This window comes from Hemicordylus capensis, chromosome 4 (genome assembly GCF_027244095.1).
Source record: "Hemicordylus capensis ecotype Gifberg chromosome 4, rHemCap1.1.pri, whole genome shotgun sequence".
Lineage (NCBI taxonomy): Eukaryota > Metazoa > Chordata > Lepidosauria > Squamata > Cordylidae > Hemicordylus > Hemicordylus capensis.
The window spans coordinates 42,563,687-42,585,772 of NC_069660.1; the positions used below are offsets into that span (position 1 = coordinate 42,563,687).

Consider the following 22,086-nt stretch of genomic DNA (forward strand, 5'->3'; position numbering starts at 1 on the left):
TAAGAAGCTTCCCCCCACCTTGAAAAATCAGCCAATTTTTGCTCATTTGGGGGGCATTTTTGGCCACTTTGGAACCTAACCTCTGCGATCTCATAGGGGTCAATGATCCGATATTCACGGTTTCCATTTCCACGGTACAGCCGCGCAACGGAACCCCCACAAAATATCGAGGTCCACCTGTACTGAGGTTGTTCACATTATCAGACCTACAGAAGTAGAAAAGGGCTACCCTAGCAGATAAGACTGGTCATGTGCAGCATCTACCCCCAGGTAGCCCTGGTTTTAAACTCTGGCTGAAAATTAGATAAGAGGACATGTATACACCTCCTACCTCACTGCCTGGTCGTGTGGGCACTTGGGCTGCCAACAGCTCCTCTCAGGTTGCCCGCAACCATTTTGGCCATAGAGGCCGGGGGAAGGAGCAGCCCAGCAGCAGGGAGATATCCTAATGTAAAGTGCAGCCCGCACAGTGCATTGTTGGCTATCTGGCAGCCCGGCTGTTTTCCCCCTGCCTCCCGCTCGTTGCTACACCGCTCTTGTGGGCACGTGAGTGGTAGAGCACTTTTCGAGCACCGATTTGGTCGTAAGAACCACCTTACTGCCTCACAGTAAGCTTTTAATCGGCTTGACTAACTTGTCCTATTAATTACAATGGGGTTTCTGTCCAGTCGTTTCTGTTTCATTCTTAGTCAGGATATCAGCGGCTATTTTATAAGCACCTGGTGGGGATGTGATGAAAAAGGAGTTTGGCGACAGTCCCTGAATGGGTAAGATTATTTATCTCCGCATTTTGTGTGAGCCTATGATATCCCTTCCTTGTATGCTGATCAGTGAAATTCTGTTCTTGAGTGAATTCAGATAACTGGGAGCCAAACAGAAACTGCTTAGTGCCTCTTTGGCTCCTAGTTCTCTGAATTCACCCAAGAACAGAATTGCTTCTAGTAAGTAGTTTCACTTTCTCACAGAAAAAGAAGTAAAAGAATCCTAATCTTATTACAGGTATTTAAGAACGAAGTCAACAATTTTGGGCACTGCTTTCAGATGGAATGCCTAACAGAAATGGCTGTGAAAAACTGTTATCTTCTGACAGAAGGACAAATACATGAGACTTGTAAGGAGGCCATCTTTGCACGGGCAGCAATCCCTTAGATAAAATAATCCCTTGTGATTATAAATTAATCTGCCATACAAATCGTGGCTACCTATTATGGAGACCATTTTTTCTAATTTTGCATAGGTCAGGCCATCTGATAAGTTTTATTTTTGTTTGCTTTATTTTGTAAACTTTATAGCTAATTGTATTTATTATTTTTATTTATTTATTTATTTAACACATTCTATACCGCCCTAACCCAAGGTCTGCTGTATACCATCTAGAGTATTGCAGGTTTAAACTCTTCTTTCCCTATTTTTGCACTGATCAATGGTCACAAGCAGATCAATAATACTGAGTAAGCCCTATACACACAGTAAAGTTCAACACATGTATAATCTGTTTACAGTGTGTGCATATACAATTATTCACATGTTATGTGAATGAAGGCATAACACTACACTTCCTTTCTGTATCCTGCATTTGAGGGATCCTGCACCCTTTTAAACCAAACACGTTTAAACACGTTCAGCCATTCAGACAAAACATGTACAGCTTACTGAATGCACATACACCATAGTGTATGAATAGACCTAATGTCATCCTCTATTTAAAGATATGGAATGGATCACAGCTGACCATACACTAGTTTTGTGCCATTTCCAGGTTAGAGAAGATGCCCAAACCACAAAACTGATTTGGGGGAACATATTGGAAGGATTGGGGAATGGAATTAATAAGATGTGAAATAGCAGTGGTTTGGGGGAACATTACAACCATGAATACAGTAGGCTATATACTGTACATGAGATTGTTAGAAATGAAGACAGATGCTTTGTAAAGGATTTACTGGCAAATATAGTGGCAAAATATTGGAAATTAGACCACCTGGGGGGAAATAGTTGGCCAGACTCTAATCATTTGCTAAGATGGAAAGGTTAACTACTCACAATCCTTTCACAAATTCAAGATGATGGATCTTACTAATTAAAAGTGTCTGACAATGGTGCCTGGTTCTTCAGCAGGGCATGGCATTCACAAGTCTGTCAAATCTCCAGCGTTATGGTATGTAGGAAGCTCCTACAACAGACAGAGCTTACCAGAGCAGGTGGTCTGTATTTGCTTTGGATTCTCTTAGAAGATGGAGTCTTCTCAGCCTTCACATGCACAAACCCTCTGTTGAGCAGGCTGCTGTCATTCTTGCTACTTGACAAAGAGAGGTTTAGGGACTGCGAAAGGAAGCTCACAGACTGCAAACAACCAAAGAGAAGAGGAACAATTGCAATGAAAAGCATTGCTCTGATTAACTTGGCTGATTGCCCTCCAAATCCTCCCATTTACTAACAGTCATCAGATGCCTCATCTTTCAGTCATGGTGTCCGCTTTCCATAGAAACAAGTCCTTTTGGAATGATTCATTTATGCAGAGAGCAGAATAATAAACCCTAAATCCTTATCCATCAGCTGCGGTGCCTGCTGTCATCGCCAGTGAGCCTGGGGGAGGACTTGTGGTAGAGCACACACTTTGCATACAGAAAGTCCCAGTTCCAGCCCCAGCATAGGGAACATAGGAAGCTGCCTTATAGCAAGTCAGAGCATTGGTCCTTCTAATTCAGTATTGTCCACACAGACTGGAAGCGGCTTCTCCAAGGTTGCAGGCAGAAGTCCCTCTCAGCCCTATCTTGGAGATGCTAGGGAGGGATCTTGGAACCTTCTGCTTGCAAGCATGCAGATGCTCTTCCCAAAATGGCCCCAATCCCTATGGGGAATACTTTACAGTGCTCATCCATGTCTCCCATTCAAACACAAACCAGGGTGGACCTTCTGCATTCAAACATGCAGGTGCTCTTCCCAGAGCGGACCCATCCCCTAAGGGGAATACCTTACAGTGCTCACACATGTGGTCTCCCATTCAAATGCATACCAGGGCAGATCCTTCTTAGCAAATGGGACAATTCATGCATGTTATCACAAGACCAGCTCTCCTCCCCAAGTATTTGGCATCTCCAAATAGGGCTAAGAGACGCTTTTCTGAAACGCTAGAAGGTTGCTGCTCATCAGTATAGAAAATACTGACCTAGTTGGACCAGTTCAGTATTCCATTGTCTCCATGACCAATCTATGACTCTTACTGCATATCAATGCCACAGAATCCATCAGGGACCTCTACTCTAGAATCCACTTCAGTAGCTTCTATAGAATGCTCATTTTTTAGTCACTAAGACAATGAAGAAGTAATTGAAAAATATGTTGGTGTGATCAGGCTTGGACTGCTTCAGCAAGGTCCGCTATCAGCATCCATTGAACCTGGTAGATGGGGCAGTGTCACTCACCTGCTGCCTTTGTGCTAACAACAGAATGTGAGAGGCAAACATGTGCCAAGAACTTGCACAATCTTCTCAGACTGTGCGTCCTTTGGGGACAGGGAACCATCTTATTTCTTTTTCTGTGTAAGCCCCTTTGTGAACTTCTTTTGTTGAAATGCAGTATATAGATATTTGTAGGAACATAGGAAGCTGCCATATACCAACTCAGATCATTGGCCCATCTAGCTCACTGTTGTCTACACAGACTGGCAGCAGCTTCTCCAAAGTTGCAGCAAGAGTCTCCCTCGGTCCTATCCTGGAGATGCCAGGGAAGGAACTTGGAAACTTCTGCATGCAAACATGTAGGTGCTCTTCCCAGAGTGGCCCATCCCCTAAGGGGAATTTCTTATAGTGCTTGCACAGGTAGCCTCCCATTCATATGCAATCAGGGTGGACCCTGCTTAGCAAGGGGACAAGTCATGTTTGCTATTACAAGTCCAACTCTCCTCCCATGCAGTAACAATAGTAATTTCTCTCTCTTTTTTTCTTTTGAGAAAGATCATGCATTGTCTGGAAATATGGCTACATCATATGTTAAACTGGAGGTATGCGTGGGAACGTCCACATTTCTCCACCATGCCTAGAGGAACGACTAGTACGAACTAGACCACAGTCTTTTCCCCTCTCCTTAATGTTGTAGGAAAGGGATTTCAATGATCCCACTTATAACAGAGCAAGCGTGTGTAAGAAGAAACAAGTCCATTAAGAGTATCTTGAGATAGACATTTACGGTCCAAAAAAATTAAGGAAGTTAAGTACTTGGATAGAATGCCTGAGCTTTATGTCTTCTTAGTGAGAGAGCAGAACAAGGAAGGAGAAAGGTAAAAATGCAAACAAACAGGTATAAAGAGGAGGGGAGGCCTGAGAGTATCAGTCTACCAATCAGAAGCCAGAGCTTGTCTTCACAGATTGGTAGCAGCTTCTCCAAGGTTGCAGCCAGGAATCTCTCTCAGCCCTATCTTGGAGAAGCCAGGGAGGGAACTTGAAGCCTTCTGCTCTTCCCAGAGCGGCTTCATCCCCTGAGGGGAATATCTTGCAGTGCTCATACATCAAGACTCCCATTCATATGCAACCAGGGCAGACCCTACTTAGCTATGGGGACAAGTCATGCTTGCTACCACAAGACCAGCTCTCCTCTCCATATTGTAAATTATCACGAGCTCTAATTCTCCTTCAAAATACATCTCTGCAACAACAAAAACTTGGATGTTTGGAGCAAGGTTTACATCGAAAGCAAAAAAGGAAAGGAAAGAAACTGTTCTTCTGATCTCAAGAGATATTTCATATGTACTTATCTCCAGAACTCTCTTAACAACTCCAGGCCAGATCATGAATATTATCACTTTATAAATCATTAACAAAGTGTCCAATGCCACTCAAGAAGGTCACAAACAAGCTGGACTTTAGGTCCTGGTCTCCCAGCTCCAGGACTAAACACTGTGCTTGCCAAACTACAGTGGTTCCCATGAACATAAAAGGCAAGAGCTCTTCTACACATGACGCAGAAGAGTGGTAGACTGCATTAGTAGAATTCTGAGCTCAGATACAATCATCCCTCGCCAACTGTGAGGGTTCCATTCCTAGAAAACCTCGTGGTTGGTGAATCCACGGTAGATGAGCCACTGAAACCAATGGCAAACAGGGTTAGGGGAATCGCAGTCGTGGAAAGACCGAAAATAAGGATTAAAAAAAGATAAGTTTCTGAATGTAGTAAACTAGCTCTTCATGGAACAGATGATGTTAAACTTCTCTCTCCAATGTGTTGGCTAACATTATGCAAAGGGTTTTTAATGAGTGGGACCAGTAAAAAAATTCAACTTTCTACCTGCAGTCAGAAACGGTATAGTCCAGAGTTCTAGTTTATCACCACATTTTGCATAATGCGCAGGATGATTGTCAGATTCAGGTTAGAATCCAATGCATGTGTTCCTTTGAGTAAGTTCAACTGAATTTAATGAGCCACTTTCAAGGAAGTTGAAGGGAAGGTCAGGAGGGTCAAATCACTCCAGAAAGCATGGAAATTATTTAAAACCACAGTACCAGAAGCACAGTGGGAATGTATACCAAGAAGGAGGAAAGGTACCACCAAGTGCAGAAGGGCGCCAGCGTGGCTAACAAGTAGAGTAAGGGAAGCTATAAAAGGGAAGAAGACTTCCAAGTCTTGCCCAAATAAAGAGAAGAGAACAGGAAGGAAAATAAACTCTGGCAAAAGAAATGCAAGGACACAATAAGGGATGCAAAGAGAGAGTCTGAGGAGCATATAGCTAGAAGTGTCAAGGGGAATAACAAAAACTTTTAAAAATATATCAGAAGTAGAAAACCTGCCAGGGAGGCGGTTGGACCCTTAGATGATGAGGGTGTGAAAGGGATTATTAAGAAAGATAAGGAGATTGCTGAGAAGCTGAATGAGTTCTTTGCTTCTGTCCTCATGGTGGAGGATACTGACCATATACCCTCTCCAGATCTGAGCTTTTCAGGTTTAGCAGCTGAGGAACTGGACCAGTGTGAGGTGACAAGGGAAGATGAACTGTCTTGAAAAACTAAAAATTAACAAATCACCAGGGCCAGATGGCATCCGCCCAAGAGTTCTGAAGGGACTCAAATGTGAAATTGGCGATCTCCTAGCAATAATATATATCTTGTCCCCACTATCAGGCTCTGTACCAAAGGACTGGAAAGTAGCCCATGTGATTTCAATTTTCAAAAAGGGGCGGGGGGGAATCCAGGAAATTACAGGCCAGTCAGCTTAACTTCGGTGCCAGGTAAATTGATGGAAAGCATACTTAAGGACAAAATTGTTAAACATATAGAAGAGTGTCAACAGGCATGTGGATAAAGGTGATCCGGTTGACATAGTATACTTGGACTTCCGAAAAGCTTTGGACCAAGTTCCCCAACAAAGGCTCTTGAGTAAACTTATCAGTCATGGTATAAGGGGACAGGTTCATGTGAGGATCGGTAACAGGCTGAAGGACAGGAAACAGAGTAGGAATAAAGGGACAGTTTTCACAAAGGAGAGAGGTAGGAAGTGGGGTCCCCCAGGGATCGGTACTGGGACCAGTGCTCTTTAACTTGTTCATAAATGATCTAGAAGTTGGGGTGACCAGCGAAGTGGCCAAATTTGCAGGTGACACTAAACTATTTAGGGTAGTGAAATCCACAATGGATTGTGAGGAACTCCAAAAAGATCTCTCCAAACTGGGGGACAAAATGGCAAATGCGGTTCAATGTAAGCAAGCGTAAAGTGGTGCACATTGGGGCAAAAACCACCAACTTCACATATACGCTGATGGGATCTGAGCTGTTGGTGACTGACCAGGAGAGATATCTTGGAAACGTGGTGGACAGCTCATTGAAAGTGTCGTCTCAGTGCATGGCAGCTGTGAAAAAGGCTAAGTCCATGCTAGGAATCATTAGGAAGGGGATAGAAAACAAAAATGCTGATATTACAATGCCCTTATACAAATCTATGGTGCAGCCACATCTGGAGTACTGCATACAGCTTTAGTCACTGTATCTTAAGGATATTATAGAACTAGAAAAGGTGCAGAAGAGGGCAACCAAAATGATCAGGGGCCTGGAGCACCTTCCTCATGAGGCTAGGCTACAGCATCTGGGGCTCTTTATCTTGGAAAAGAGGTGACTAAGGGAAGACATGATCGAAGTGTATAAAATTATGCATGAAGTGGAGCGGGTGGACAGAGAAATTTTTCTCCCTCTCTCACAACACTAGAACCAGGGGTCATCCCATGAAACTGAAGGTTGGGAAATTTAGGATTGACAAGAGGAAGTACTTTTTCACACAGTGCATAATTAATCTATGGAATTGCTTGCGATGAGATGTGGTGATGGCCACTCAGCTTTAAAAGAGGCTGAGACAGATTCATGAAAGACAGGTCTATCAATGACTACTAGAAAATGGTGGCTGTGGGCCATCTCCAGCCTCAGAGGCACGATGCCTCTCAATACCAGTTGCAGGGGAGCAACAGCAGGAGAGAGGGCATGCATATACCTCTTGCCTGTGGGCTCCCCAGAGTCATCTGGTGGGCCACTGTGTGAAACAGGATGCTGGACTAGATGGGCCTTGGACCTGATCCAGCAGGGCTGTTCTTATGTTCTTATATCTTAATAAGCATGCAAATAAGCAGGCTCTGTTTGCAAGTCAAATTCTGCTCAAGAATTACTATGGGACAGCAGTGCAAACACAGACACACACAGCTCTGACCATTGGCATTAGTATACATACATAATCTAACCGTACCCATGGCCTGGTGCAACAATGAAGCTGTTTAAGCTCCTAATCAACTCAACGAGCAAAAAAATGCAGGAGAAACACAAATTTTGAAACCTCCCTGTAGTTTTGAAAACTCAAAAAGACCATGCAGTTCTAAGCAACCTGGGCAGAGAGGCAGTATCCAGATTTTCACCCTCCTTTCATCTACAACGACCCCATGCCTGTCACTTGCAGACCACATGCCTTGGTTGCTAACAGCAGCATAGCCAAACGCAGCCCTGCTATGACCCTACAGAGGCCAACTATTTTACAGCATGGGCAGGAACAGGTTTCTGCTTTCCAGTTTGTACTACTGCAGAATAGCATCCCATTAACAAGTCAAGCACCAGTTCTTACATCCAAATTAATGAGGCACAAACACATAATTATTTTTAAAAGCCAAGTGGGATTTGTAGGGTTATTACAAGTCAACTGAATTCATTAAAATGGGCACTATTAAACAATTCCTAGCAATATGCAAGGATGCATCTGCAGAAATAGCAGTCGCAAAAGGTGGCCATCACCAGGAAATTGTTACTTCGCATTTCTAGTAGCCGGTGGTGAAAGCGCAAGGAGGCTTCAGTGTCCATGGTACATTTTAAATATTTCATAGCATTAACTGACATGGCTACCAACCAGTGTTCCCTGTAACAGGGATTCCCAGATGTTGTTGACTACAACTCCCATAATCACCAGCTGCAATGGCCACAGCAGCTGGGGATTATGGGAGTTGTAGTCAACAACATCTGGGAATCCCTGTTACAAGGAACACTGCTGCCAACCCTTAGATGCTTGAAGGGAGGAGAGAAGCTCTCCACATATAAAACATAGCTGAGTGTTTTTTAAATCAAAGACATTCATCTCTTCAAGAGATGGGGAGAGCTGGTCTTGTGGTTGTGCAAGCATGAATTGTCCCCTCTGCTAAGTAGGATCTGCCCTAGATTGCATTTGAATGGCAGACTACATGTGAGCACTGTTAAGATATCCCCCTCAGGGGTTGGGGCCACTCTGTGAAGAGCATCTGCAAGCAGAAGGTTCCAAGCTTCCTCCTTGGCATCTCCAGATAGGGCTGAGAGAGATTCCTGCCTGCAACCTTGGAGAAGCCGCTGCCAGTCTGGGTAGACAATACTGAGCTAGATGGACCTATGGTCCTGCCAGTAGAGCAGCTTCCTATGTGGATCTCTGAAAGAACTGTTGGTTAAAAGCATTAAGAGATGTGCATCAACGTACGGGTGTGTCAGGGGATTGGATGCACAAGAACATACAAAGCCATCTTATAAGGCCAGTGCTTCACCTAAGCCTGGTACTGTCTACTCTAATTGGGAAGCAGCTCTCAGAAGTCTCAGTCCTGCTACCCAAGATCTGTGTAATTGGAGATGCCAGGGATTCAACCTGGAAACTTCTGAAAGCAAAGCATGGGTTCTACCACTGAGCTACAAGCCCTCCGCAATCCAACAACTACAGCTATGACAATAGCATGGGAACATCTCCGGGTCAAACTAGATATGATGCACGATCAGTATCCCAACTCTGTTTTAAAGCTGAAATATAGCAGCAAATTTGATGGTGGCAGGGAAGGGAGGGCTTAACATAAGAACATAACAGCCCTGCTGGATCAGGCCAAAGGCTCATCTAGTCCAGCATCCTGTTTCACACAGTGGCCCACCAGATGCCGCTGGGAGCCTACAGGCACGAGTTGAGGGCATGCCCTCTCTCCTGCTGTTACTCCCCTGCAACTGGTACTCAGAGGCATCCTGCCTTTGAGGCTGGAGGTGGCCTAGAGCACTCCGACTAGTAGCCATTGACAGACCTCTCCTCCATGCAGTTATCCAAATCCAAAACCCTCTTAAAGCCATCCAAACTAGTAGTCAACACCACATCTTGTGGCAGAGAATTCCACAAGTTGATTATGTGCTGTGTGAAAAAGTACTTCCGTTTGTTGGACCTAAATTTCATGGCAACCGGTTTCATGGGATGACCCCTGGTTCTAGTGTTATGTGAGAGGGAGAGAAATTTCTCTCTATCCACTTTCTCCACACCATGCATAATTTTATAGACCTCTATCATGCCTCCCCGCAGGCGTCTTTTTTCTAAACTAAAAAGCCCCAGGTGTTGTAGCCTTGCTTCATAAGGAAGGAGCTCTAGGCCCCATCTTGGTTGCCCTCTTCTGCACCTTTTCCAGTTCTGCAATGTCCTATTTTAGATATGGTGTCCAGAACTGCACACAGTACTCCAGGTGTATAAAGGCATTATAATATTAGCCATTCTATTTTCAATCCCCTCCCTAATGATGCCTAGCATGGAACTGGCTTTATTCATAGCTGCTGCACATTGAGTTGGCACTTTCAATGAGCTGTCCACCATGACCCCATGATCTCTCTCCTGGTCAATCACTGACTCTCCTGGTCAATCACTCAGATCCCATCAGCATATACTTGAAGTTGGGGTTTTTTGTCCCAATGTGCATCACTTTACACTTGCCAACACTGAACCGCATTTGCCATTTTGTCACCCACTCACCCAGTTTGGAGAGATCCTTTTGGAGCTCCTCACAATCCGTTTGGATTTCACTACCCGAAAGAGTTTGGTATCATCTGCAAATTTGGCCATCTCACTGCTTACCTCAACGTCTAGATCATTTATGAATAAATTAAAAAGCATCTGTCCCAGTAAAGATCCCTGGGGGACCCCACTTCTTACTTCCCTCCATTGTGAAAACTCTCCATTTATACCTACTCTCTGTTCTCCTGTCCTTCAACCAGTTAGCAATCCACACATGTACTTGTCTCCTTATCCCATCACTGCTAAGTTTTCTCAAGAGTCTTTGATGAAGAACTTTGTTGAAAGCCTTTTGGAAGTCCAGGTACACTATGTCAACTGGGTCACCTTTATCCACACACTCTCAAAGAACTCCAAAAGGTTCATGAGGCCAAGATTTATCTTTGCAGAAGCCCTTTCCCTACAGGTCATTTCCTCCATTAAATCATTTCCTTAGCTGCTTTTCTACTTATCTTTTCCCTTTTAGGGAGAAAAGCAGATGGCAGGGGTGGGGGAGCTCAACTGAAAAAGCCTCCAATGAGCAGGTGGTGGTGGTGGTGGATGAATTAAGCACTTCCTTCTCTGACACCACTACACTGAACAAATTGCAATACCCCACAATTGCATTTCATTTAAGAAAAACAGAGGGGGAGGTTCTCATATTGTTATCAGTAGCCATGGACACCAGAAACTTATTTTATTTTTATATAAAATCCTTAGGTTCTCTGCAACTTCCAGATAATTCCATGCATTTTTAGCAAAATACTATAGAAGTAAATTGCTCAGGGACATGCAGCCCACTGACAGAACAAGTCATAATGTATCAGGTGTAATATATTAAGCGGACATCCACCCAGCAGCTTACACTTATTCTGGTGTCCATCTTCCCCCACCCATATTCCACCCTGATCCTGGCTCACCGGAGCTCTTTTGAAGCACCCAGGCTTGGCCGTGGTCGAAACTGTCAGCTTCAAGTCTTCATCCACAATGTCCAATGCAAGAGATTTCCTGACCTTCTTGATGGGACTCCTGTGCAACTGGAAAGAAAAGAGAAGCAGAATATTTAGGTCAACAGTAGAGCAACTAACAAGAAGCAAAAGCTAAAGGCAAGAATCTGGGGAGCAAGCTGCATCTTCTACTATTGCAAAAGACAGACAGGCACTGTGAATACGAATACAACGAATATTTGTATATACCACTTTTCAACAAAAGTTCCCAAAGCAGTTTACATAGATATAAGGAAACAAACAAAACGGCTCCCTGTCCCCAAAGAGCTCACAATCTAAAAAAGAAACATAAGATAGACACCAGCAACAGCCATTGGAGGGATGCTGTGCTGGGGATGGAGCGGGCCAGTTGCTCTCCACCTGCTCAATAAAGAGAATCACCACTTTTAAAAGGTGCCTCTTTGCTCAGTTAGCAGGGGGGTTAAAGCGTAACCACCTGGGTGCCAACAGAGAATGCAAGATGTACACTTGTAACTGTTGTCAATAAGGCTTGTACTATGCCAGTGCTATGCAAAAGAAGCTACTAAGGCTGTGCCATTGACATGTGCCACCTCTGCAGTGTAAGTATACAGGCTGGCACCACACACCATTGGCTGCTGCAACATGGAGGAAGCACAAAGGTCAACCAATCCTGCTAGAACAAAATGAGGTGTCCCAAAAGGGCTCACAATCTAAATACACACACATGAGATGCTGATATCAGCCACTGGGAAGGATGTTATGCTGGACTATTTGGGGGCAGTTGGTCTCCACCTCCTAAATATAAAGTAGCTGCCAATTCAAAGAGGTGCTTTTTGCCCAGTTAACATTAGCAGGGAAAGAGGGCTCCAGTTGTCCTGAATTTCTGCAGCACCAGGAATTGTCTCTCATCCAACCTGGTCTTGCACATTTCAAAAGGTCACAAGAAGCAGAAAAAACACAAGATAATGTATATCACAGCAGTGCTAGAACTGAGACACTTACGCCTTGTTTTCTCTTCTGCTTCTCTGGCTTCACATCGTCTTCTATGATCAGCTCAATACCAGCCTCAGTCCGTAGTACCTCCTTCAAATCCTCTTCCAGGTTAGGAGTTTGTGGCTGGTGTTATTGACATAGGAGAAAACATACATGATGTGGTTAGTAACAGAGCACAGAGTAACTTCTAAGCCGTGGATCAGTAGCTTGGTGTGAGATTTAGGTCCTTAAATACACATGCACACACATGTGTACACACAACCTATGCACACACAACCTATGAAGCACTCATTGTTTCCATTTGATGGTGGTGTGGAAGGGAGGGCTTAACCCTTTCTCTACAGGCCATTTCCCCCATTAAAATCATTTCCTTAGCTGCTTTTCTACTCAATTGAGAGGGGAGGAAATACAGATACTTATCTTTTACCATAGTACATGTTCAGGCTGTTACATGTGCAAGTGTATTCCTCACCACTAACAGAGTTCCTCCAGAGACAAAATCCCATAGCTGCCCTTGGCAAAGAAATGTGGGGTGGGGGGGGGGCAGATGAGTTTCCCCCAAAGACTTTGGGGAGGCGAGGGGGTCACGAAGCTAGACACTACTTGGCACTTCCCATGAGTCAGAACCACCATGATTTTTAAAAGGATTCTCTTCCCGTGTGCCAAAACATATACTGATGTCTGTGTGGACTCTTTGGGTCCATTCCTTGAGAAGAATAAAGGGGAAGACACCACTGGAAGCACAACAGAACATAACCTAAAGAGGAGCCAGGAGACAGCCAAATACATACCAAAGGTCTCATTGGTCCATACTTCTCCAGTGCATTTTTGAAAGGGGTGGGTGTATGAGGTGTGTTGTCTGCTAGATATTTTTGATTAGGTGTTGCAAATCTGAAAGCACAGAAGAGGGCAGGGGATTGTCAGTTCAAGGGGACAGTCAGACAAAAACCACATAGAAGCAAGTATTTGTGGCCTACTCCTGAGGAGTAAACCAATGAACGTAGCCTGTTAAAAAGAGTTCTGGTTTTCAGTGAGCGAGGCCTACATTTGAGTCCTTTCCTAAGCTCATTAGGTGACCTTTAGGCAGTCATTACTGTCCTACCTAGGCATGCAGGGGTTTTGCTAGGGGACAAACAAGATGTGACTTTAAACATGTTGTCTGGCCCTTCAGGGTTTCATGAGGGAAGGGGTTTGGTAAACAGCAGCTGCACAGAGGCGACTGACCTGGATTGAGACCATGGCCTGAAGCAGGGAATCACCAGCCAAATAAAGGTAAAGTGTGCCATTGAGTCAGTGTCGACTCCTGGTGCCCACAGAGCCCTGTGGTTTTCTTTGGTAGAATACAGGAGGGGTTTACCATTGCCATCTCCCGCGCAGTGTGAGCTGATGCCTTTCAGCATCTTCTTATATTGCTGCTGCCCGATTTAGGTGTTTCCCATAGTCTGGGAAACATACCAGAGGGGATTCAAACCAGCAATTTCTGGCTTGATAATCAAGTCATTTCCCTGCTGCACCATTAGTTGGCAAATAACGTGTTTAAAAATCATATCTAGTTTGGCCCCAAGGAAAACAAAGGTGCGACTACAACTCCCATCATCCCCAGTCACAGTGGCAAAGACCACTGTGGCTGGGGATGATGGGAGTTGCACTCCCACAATGTCTAGGGGACCCAAGGTTGAGAACCCCTGCAGTAGTTCACTTGGAAGACTTGGGGAAAGTTATTGTAAACAAACAAAATAATAAACAGAACCAAAAAAAGCCTAGCCTCTCTTTACTTTTGCAAGAGACTTCTGCTGGTGTGCATGATTGTATCTGGCTGCAGCGTGTTGATTTGTTTCCGTACTGAAGCTCAAACATATCCTTCAGGTCAGGGCTGGCCTTCCACTTACCCCCACCACACCCCTGTTATTTATTATTAGAATTTCATCCCCGCCTTTTTAAAAATATAATCAAGGTGGCTTACAAAAACACACAATTTTTAAAAGTTGTGATCTATATAAAGCATAAAACCACACAAATCACACTTTTTAAAAGCAGCAACAATATCTTTTTGAAAACAATAATCCTCTGCTTGACATATCCAGTGCTTTCAGCGTGATCTGCTGGAGCCAGGCACCACTCTTTTGGGAGGCTATTCCAGATTTGGGGCACCACAACTGAAAAAGGTCCTCTCTCTGGTGCCCACCTGCCATACAACAAAGTCAGAGAGACTCAGAGAAGGGCCTCAGAAGGGGAACAAAGGTCTTAGGCAGGCTCTCTTTAGCTTTTAACTAGTGATTCTGTACTCAAGAGAATATTGTGGGTTAGGGAAGCCTGAATTTGGGACTATCCTGGGAGTGACTCTGAAACCAGGTAGTGGAAGACGGGATGAGGATATCAACACCACATTATTACAGACTAGGCTTCCCTGTAGGAAACTTAGCGTGGCTGGCAGAGGGTATGGTACACTGTGGCCTCTCACCCAGGTCCACACCACCTCAGTTCCACCACAGCAGCTATGGTGTTTGTGCTCTCACCTCAATTGCTGGGCCTAGTCCTATCATAGTGAAGCCCAGGCCTGCCTGCGAGATATAAGCTGAGGCAAGAATGATGGGAAGAGAAGACTTACACAGAATTTTTCTGGAGCAATGGTGTTTTGTCTCTATGGAGCGGAGTGGTCACTATCACCTTCTGGCTGCACACTGGTGTGGAGGTTAAGGAGGGGTTCTCAAAGTCAAGAGTGTCTTGTTTGGTCCAGAAATTCAGGAACTGCCAAACAAAAAGAAATAAAATTAAGACTCACCACAGATAAAGCCCCTGCTAACTCGGCAAAAACCCCTGCTAACTCAGCAGAGAGGCACTTTTTAACGTGGCGATTCTCTTTATTTAGCAGGGGGAGAGTAACTGGCCCTATCCACCCCCAGCACAGTATCCCTCCAGTGACTGTTGCTGGTGTCTATCTTGTGTTTCTTTTAGATTTTGAGCCCTTTGGGGACAGGGATTCATCTTATTTATTTATTATTTCTCTGTGTAAACTGCCCTGTTAGGGCGGTATAGAAATCGAATGAAGAAGTAGAAGAAGAAAGATTCAAACCAACAAGTTAGGTTAAAGTACTGTTAAATTAAGAAATTTTAGATTCAAGTATTTTTTGTGCAAAATGATGACATGGGAAGATCATAATGGCTTCCCATCACTCAACAGAAGGAAAATCTTAGTTTCATTCACTACAGGCTGAGCAGCTTTCACTGATCACATATTTGCCATGGTGATAGCTTCCCGCTCCATAGCTCCTATGGCCTGCCTTCCAACCACCTCACCCATAGTCTGCTCTTCTTGCTTGCCAAGGCATTCCAAATCCTCAACCCTTTTATAATTTACAAAAAGTTTACATAGCAATCAGGAAACGTACAGTTGCCCAGTTCCTTATGAGCAACAAAACCTATGTCAAAATAGGATATAGACTTTTGGGAGTGCTAAGTGCATCCAGGGCTAATCTAACACTACAGAGAATGTTCTCAAAATGGGCCAGTTACATTCTGATATATCCATAAAGATTCCACTAGAGACTTCATCAGCAATAAGCTATCACCTGAACAAGTCAAAATCAAAGACTTGGCCTGAAGCAGTTTTGCAGTTTATCAGAGCAATGGAACCAGAAGGCAATTTCCCATGTTATATTCAAGACACAGAAGGGCTCCCACAAATCACTCCCATAGGAAAACCATAATACAGGAAGATTAAATCTGGGCGTCTCAGCCTAATCTGTTTTGGGAGTGGCCATGTGTAATTCTTCTAAGTTATGTTGTGAGATATGGAAATGATTGAACAATGATTACCATGTCAGAAAAAGCAGGGTGAGAGGCAGACCCTGTATCCAGAAGTGTGAGTTTTCTAGAAAAATTTGAACTGGAAATTCAAACTTTTCCTCATCTGCATAATAGTTTCCCTTAGAAAAAGTTACTATGCAAAATGTCCTTATGCCCTAAATATTTACATCCATCAATTTCCCACCCCCTTCCTTTAGTGGCTTGAACTTCACTGCAATGATGTCACACTAGTTTTTCTCTGATTAGGCATTAGGACTAATTTCAAACCAAAGGCACTAAGAAGCTAATAGATCTTATGAAAATACTTCCAGCTTCCCCAATTCAGGAAAAGAAATGAGCCACTGCTCGGTCCATTTGCTGTACATAAAGTGAAACAAAAAGGTAATCACAATTTTTGTTTTGGTTTTGCTTATACTTGCAATCCAAGATGAAATAAGGATTTTAGTTTTGGTTTTGATTTGACCTGTGTAGCCAGCCAGGAGAATTTTGAACTTGATTTTTTATTTGGATTATTGTGGGAGTATATTTACCCACCTGGTTACAAATTAGTAAGGGTTAGATACTCTCCCACACACTTTCTATGGATAATCACCTGGAAAACATTGATTACAACTTTGAAATTGCCACACATCTAATATTGCATTGGCATTCATTAATGGTTACTAGTGAATTTTATGAAACAATGAATGCTTAGAAATGGATAATTTTGTACAAGAAAATAAAATCTGGAGAAAATGTCCCACATCTCTGCATCTTCCCGGTACTTTTTGATTTCCGTAAATCAAATTTCCCTTGAAGAACTGGATGGAGTGCAGCCAGGAATAAATGGGTGACATCACTTGAGTATAAACAGGAAACAGGCCATAAAATAAAGTGTTATACCCAGAGATAGCTGCTGTCTCATTTTTTATGCCCATCCACACACATTGTTTCCACCTACATACCTGTGAAGGGGAGAATGGCAGTGTCTTGACAGGTGTGCTTTTGGGTGTCATGCTGTTACAGGAGTCCAGAAAGGAGAGGTTGGTGCTGGTGCCACCCTCTGTGACCGGAGAGAGGGTAATTCTCCTCTTCTTCTGCCGCTTCAGTACAGAAGGTGGCGTACCAAAGCTCATGTCTGTGCGTGGGGAGATGGGAATGAGCTCGCCCTTGCTGCCTTTGCTGAGATCTGAAATGGTGTGTCCATCCAAACGGTATTCTGTCACATTCTGCGAGGAAGAATAAGGCTTGATGGAGGTTTGCCTATCCGGGCTGTTGCTGCCACTTGCAGATGGGTCCTCAGGCAGGTCAAACTGTGTTAGATCACACCAGCCATCTGGGTCCTGGCAAAAAACAGGAAACTTTCAGACATGATTTGGGACAAAGATAAAAAGATAGGCCAAAAATGCTACAAAGGAAAGAGATGGCAGAACAGCTCAGTACTAACAAACCTGTGTATTATATTGAATTGAGATATTACATATTGAATAGTCATGCTCAGCTCTTGAATCTTTATTTCTTTAAATAATCTTGGTAATCATAGCTTTGAAAGGAAATTAGAATGCTCCTCCATGGATTTGTTTGCAACTATTAACTATGTGAAACCTCCATGTTTGGAAGCAGTATACCTCTGAATACCTGCTGCTAGGGGGAACAGAAACAGCAGGAGGAGAAGAGGCTCTTCATGCCTTACTTGTGGACTTCCCAATGTGGCCCTTTTGGCCACAGAATGCTAGATTTACGACTGAGAAATAATTTCCAATTATTCTCTATATCACACATTTCTGAATACTAAGAATCACAATACAAATGCATAATAAAATTGGGGACTGCAGCTTTTGTTTTTGCCTGCTTGAGATGAACACAACAAAGCTTTCATTGCACGATACTTTTATTGTGAGGTCACTGTATTTACCCGAATCCAAGACAAAAAGTTTTTCTCCAAGTCTGATATTAGAAATCAGGAATTCATCTTAAATTCAGAGTTCTGTTCTTTTCAAGTAACTGAAGGTTTAAACCTGTATTTAACCTCTACTTTATAATGGGGTTGTCTTAAATTCAGTCTTCTTCGATTCGGGTAAATACGGGGTAGGGATGTGCACAGAACCACGAAGGTGCAGTCGATGGGGGGGAGGGTTGCCCTTACCCCTCCCACCACTTTTTCCCCACCAGCACTCCGTTTTTGTGCAAAGCTTCTGGGGTGGCAGCGTTCCTGCCTCCCGCCCCTGCTCCCGTTATTATCCAGAAATACCAGAAGTAACTATTGTGCAAGCGCCCGCCACTGCAGGGAGGAATGCTGCCGCCCCAAAAGCTTTGCCCAAAAGCGGAGCGCCGGCGGGGGGAAAGCGGCGGGAGGGGTAAGTGCAAACCCCTCCACCCTTAAAGGGAGACACACACACCCCGCCCCCAGCGCCAGACCGGCCCAAGTTTGAACTAGTTCAAAGGCCTTTATAATGGCCTCCAGACCGGTCCGTGCACATCCCTAGTATGGGGAACTCACAGCATGTGCAACTAGAAACCAGCCCCTCCAAAATCTCACGGGGGCTTTAAGAAGTCAAAAACCATGCTCAGTTCTGGGGGCGGGGGGGAAATGCAGTGCCTTTGCTTTTGCTTTACTTTCTTTTTACATATACTGGGATAGCATTTTTACATGGTTCCACAACCGAAACCAGAACATATTACAGCTAGAGGAAAGATTCCAAGCACTAGGACAATCCCCTGAAGGTAGCACAGAGGAGCCTCTGAGGCCCAATGCAGCCCACATGTAGTCATCTCCTCCCTCTATTTGCTTGCCACATATGGAAACAAACACTCCACTGCTTACAGATTCAATCATATCCAGAGCTTCTGTAATGGATGGGACAGCAGTGGTGCACAAGTAGCTTCCCGCTTCAACCACCCACATGTACGGAGAAGAGCCTTCCTCCAGAGCACTGTCAGGCACTGTGTTTTCCGATGTTCCCTTGGCATCGTCCTCTGCCAGGCCTTCAGGGAGTTCCTCAGAAGGCAGCTTCTGCAAGCCAACTGGCTCTTCATCATTGACTTCCTCCTCTTTTATTTCCAGAGACTGAACAGGCCAGTTGGTTAAAAAGGTTTGCTGGGGATGACAAATGAGGATTTGTATTACTGCATGCTAACAAAAACAAACACAAGTCAGTCAGTCAGTCAGTCAATCGACAAGTTGTTTGCTGTAGTCAAAGAACATCCAGGTTGCGACGGCAGGTACTAAATCATGAGGCAACGACCCAAAGTACTTGACAGAGCTAAATCAAGATGTGTTTATGTTTCATTCATACCATGGACAGAAAAATGCAAAGTTATAACAAACAATTATTATTATTATTTACATTTATATCCCACTCTTCCTCCAAGGAGCCCAAAGTACATGGTTATGTTTATCCTCACAACTGTGAGGTAGGTCAGGCTGAGAGCTACGTGACTGGCCCAGAGTCACCCAGTGAGTTTCATGGCTGAACGGGGATTTGAACTCGGGTCTCCCTGGTCCAACACTAACTACTGCACCTCACACCTTGAAACTACAAGCAAGCAGATACAGGTTAGGAATTAGGAGGAATTTCCTAACCGTAAGAGCGTGAGGCAGTAGAAAGGTCTGTCTCACATGGTGGTAGGCTCTTCTTTGCCAACGGTTATCACACAGAAGTTGGGTCGCCATCCGTCAGGAATGCTGCAGTAGACTCCTGTGCCGAGCAGGGAGCTGGACTGAAGGCTTCAAAGATCCTTTCTAACTCTAAAATTCTATGAAGTCATTCTCACGACCAGCCCTACCCAGGTAGGAGAGCTGTAACCCGGGTAGGGCTGGTCATGAGAACCACCAGGATCGCTCTCAATCCCAGCGCTCCTCCGCTGGGCAGGGATGTGCACAGAACCAGCTTGGAGGCCCTTTGAGGTGAGGAGGCTATCTTTAAGAGCGGGGGGGGGGGGGTGCACTTGCCCTCTCCCACCACATCCCCCCCCCCCGCTGGCATCCGTTTTTGTAACAGCTCAACAGGGCGGCAGTGTACCTCCCTGCCACCCCACTGGCCGGAAGTTCCAGACGCTCCTGCGTGTGCCGGCACATGCTTAAAGAGGCATCCCCGCTGCCTTCGAGCCTCCCCGCCATGGTTCCATGCACATCCCTACTAGCGGGTAGCCCAGATTTGAAACCCGGGCTAAAAGTGAGGTAGGGCGATGCACATGCGCCTCCTACCTCACCGCCTAGTCATGTAGAAGCAAAGGCTGCCAACAGCCCAAGCTTTCCTAGAGCCAGGATGGAGGAGGGGCCTGGCAGTGAGAAATCCCCCAGTGCACCATGATCCTTGTACAGTGCAATGTGAGATACCAGAGGGTGCAGTCTGCTTTCCCCCCTCCCATCGCCACTCCAGAATTGCTTGCATCTTGGTCATGTAGGTGCAGAGTGGAGCCTGGAAGCTGTGAGGATCAGTGGGGCAGGGAGAGTGTCCTGCCTTCCCCAGCCCTAGCAATGTGGGTCATGAGAACGACCTCGATTATTCTGCTTCTGAAGTATCTGTGCTTTCAAAAGCAATTATGAACTGGGTTTTTTTTCTTATTAAGCTTTCCCTTCAACAAAATCTCACTTGCTAGAACTCATAAATCTTCATCTTCCCTCCCACAACCTTTGAAGAGCTGGGCCCCTTTCAGTTACAAAATGCAGATGGCTTTTCACAATGTGCAACCATTGATAGTTATGAAGAATACAGCTGTTTCTTCAGTGCATCCGAGCCAGTGCGTCAGCTACAGGGAATGCTGCTGCTTTTCCTTATTGGCCACTAGCTTGGGTGGCTTTAAAAGGGGCTTAGACAAATTCACGGAGGACAGGTCTATCAATGGCTACTAGTCTGGTGACTATAGGCCACCTCCAGCCTCAGAGGCAAGAGGCCGCTGAATACCAGTTGCAGGAGAGCAAAAGCAGGAAAGAGGGCATGCTGTCACCTCTTGCCTGTGGGCTTCTCAGGGGCATCTGGTGGCCCACTGTATGTAACAGGATGCTGGACTAGATAGGCCTTGGGCCTCATCCAGCAGGGCTGTTCTTACTTCATCCAATATCTTTTTTGTCCAATGAATTGGGGCCTTGGGAAGTCTGGAATCGTGTCTGTCTGTATATGTGTCAAAGCTGGGAAATAATTTAGGATTCCACTGAATATCATGACATGTCCTTACCTGAAAGTCTGCAAAACCAAATGTGATATTGAAGATAATACACCAACTAATTTCCCCTGCTGGGAAGAGACAGAGAAACCATTTGTAATACCTGATTTTCAGCTTCCTGTACAGGTTGGCTTTCTTTGCCTTCTACCTCCACCAGCACATAGAGTGGCTTGGATTCTTTTGTTTCACTAAAAAAGCTTCCCGTGTCCACCTTCCTTTTGATTGTGGAATTCCAGTGGTTTTTCACAGCATTGTCAGTCCTTTAAGAAAGACAACAGAGAGCACATGCGTGTGTGAAAGACCGGTCACAAATGGAAAAGTGGCCCAGTATTTTCCTGTACGGCTGGGCCATCCCATTGAAGGTTAGAACCACCCAAAAGTCCTGCAAACAGAGCAAGGAACTACCTTCCAGGCAGCAGCTTAGCAATCTCAGCCCATCGGTTACCCAGGACTTTGTGAGCCTCGCAGATTATACGGTCTTCCTCCTCTGTCCACGATGACTTTTTCACCTCTGGGTTCAGGTGGTTATGCCAGCGCTCCCGACACTGCTTCCCCAGCCTGCCTTTCAAGTGCTTGGCTATGAGTGTCCATTGCTTTGTCCCATATTTTTTCACCAACTCAATTACCTTGTGAGAAAAACAACATGCATGGCTACAAGACACACACTCATCTGAATGTTCTTGTTTGTTTTTCACAATCAGCAAGGATCTGTAACTTACGGAGGGGCATTCTCATTTTGCTTAAATGCTAATAATCAAGATTAGGGGACTGGGTTCTTCTGCCTTTTGTATTGGGACCCATGTTTGTCTGTCATACTCACACACTACTCCAGTAGCACTTTCCCCCAAAGCAGATGTTTCAGAGGATGTAGGGCAAGTCAAAACCAAAATAACTATGGCCATGA

At 44.7% G+C, this 22,086-nt stretch overlaps 1 protein-coding gene across 2 annotated transcripts in view; it reads right to left on the bottom strand.

Annotated features, from left to right (window-relative positions):
• The window catches only part of MYBL2 (MYB proto-oncogene like 2), a 32,089-nt gene that overhangs the window by 2,599 nt on the left and 7,404 nt on the right, over window positions 1-22,086 (bottom strand). Inside the window, exons 5-13 of one of the 2 annotated variants that reach the window (XM_053250717.1) lie at window positions 21,588-21,808; window positions 21,286-21,442; window positions 18,841-19,113; window positions 16,982-17,359; window positions 14,839-14,978; window positions 13,022-13,121; window positions 12,240-12,353; window positions 11,190-11,306; window positions 2,194-2,343 (exon numbers count right to left, since the gene is read on the bottom strand). In XM_053250717.1, coding sequence (XP_053106692.1) covers window positions 2,194-2,343; window positions 11,190-11,306; window positions 12,240-12,353; window positions 13,022-13,121; window positions 14,839-14,978; window positions 16,982-17,359; window positions 18,841-19,113; window positions 21,286-21,442; window positions 21,588-21,808 — 1,650 coding nt within the window. The remainder of the gene's footprint in view (window positions 1-2,193; window positions 2,344-11,189; window positions 11,307-12,239; window positions 12,354-13,021; window positions 13,122-14,838; window positions 14,979-16,981; window positions 17,360-18,840; window positions 19,114-21,285; window positions 21,443-21,587; window positions 21,809-22,086) is intronic. The other variant, XM_053250718.1, reaches the window with a different exon arrangement.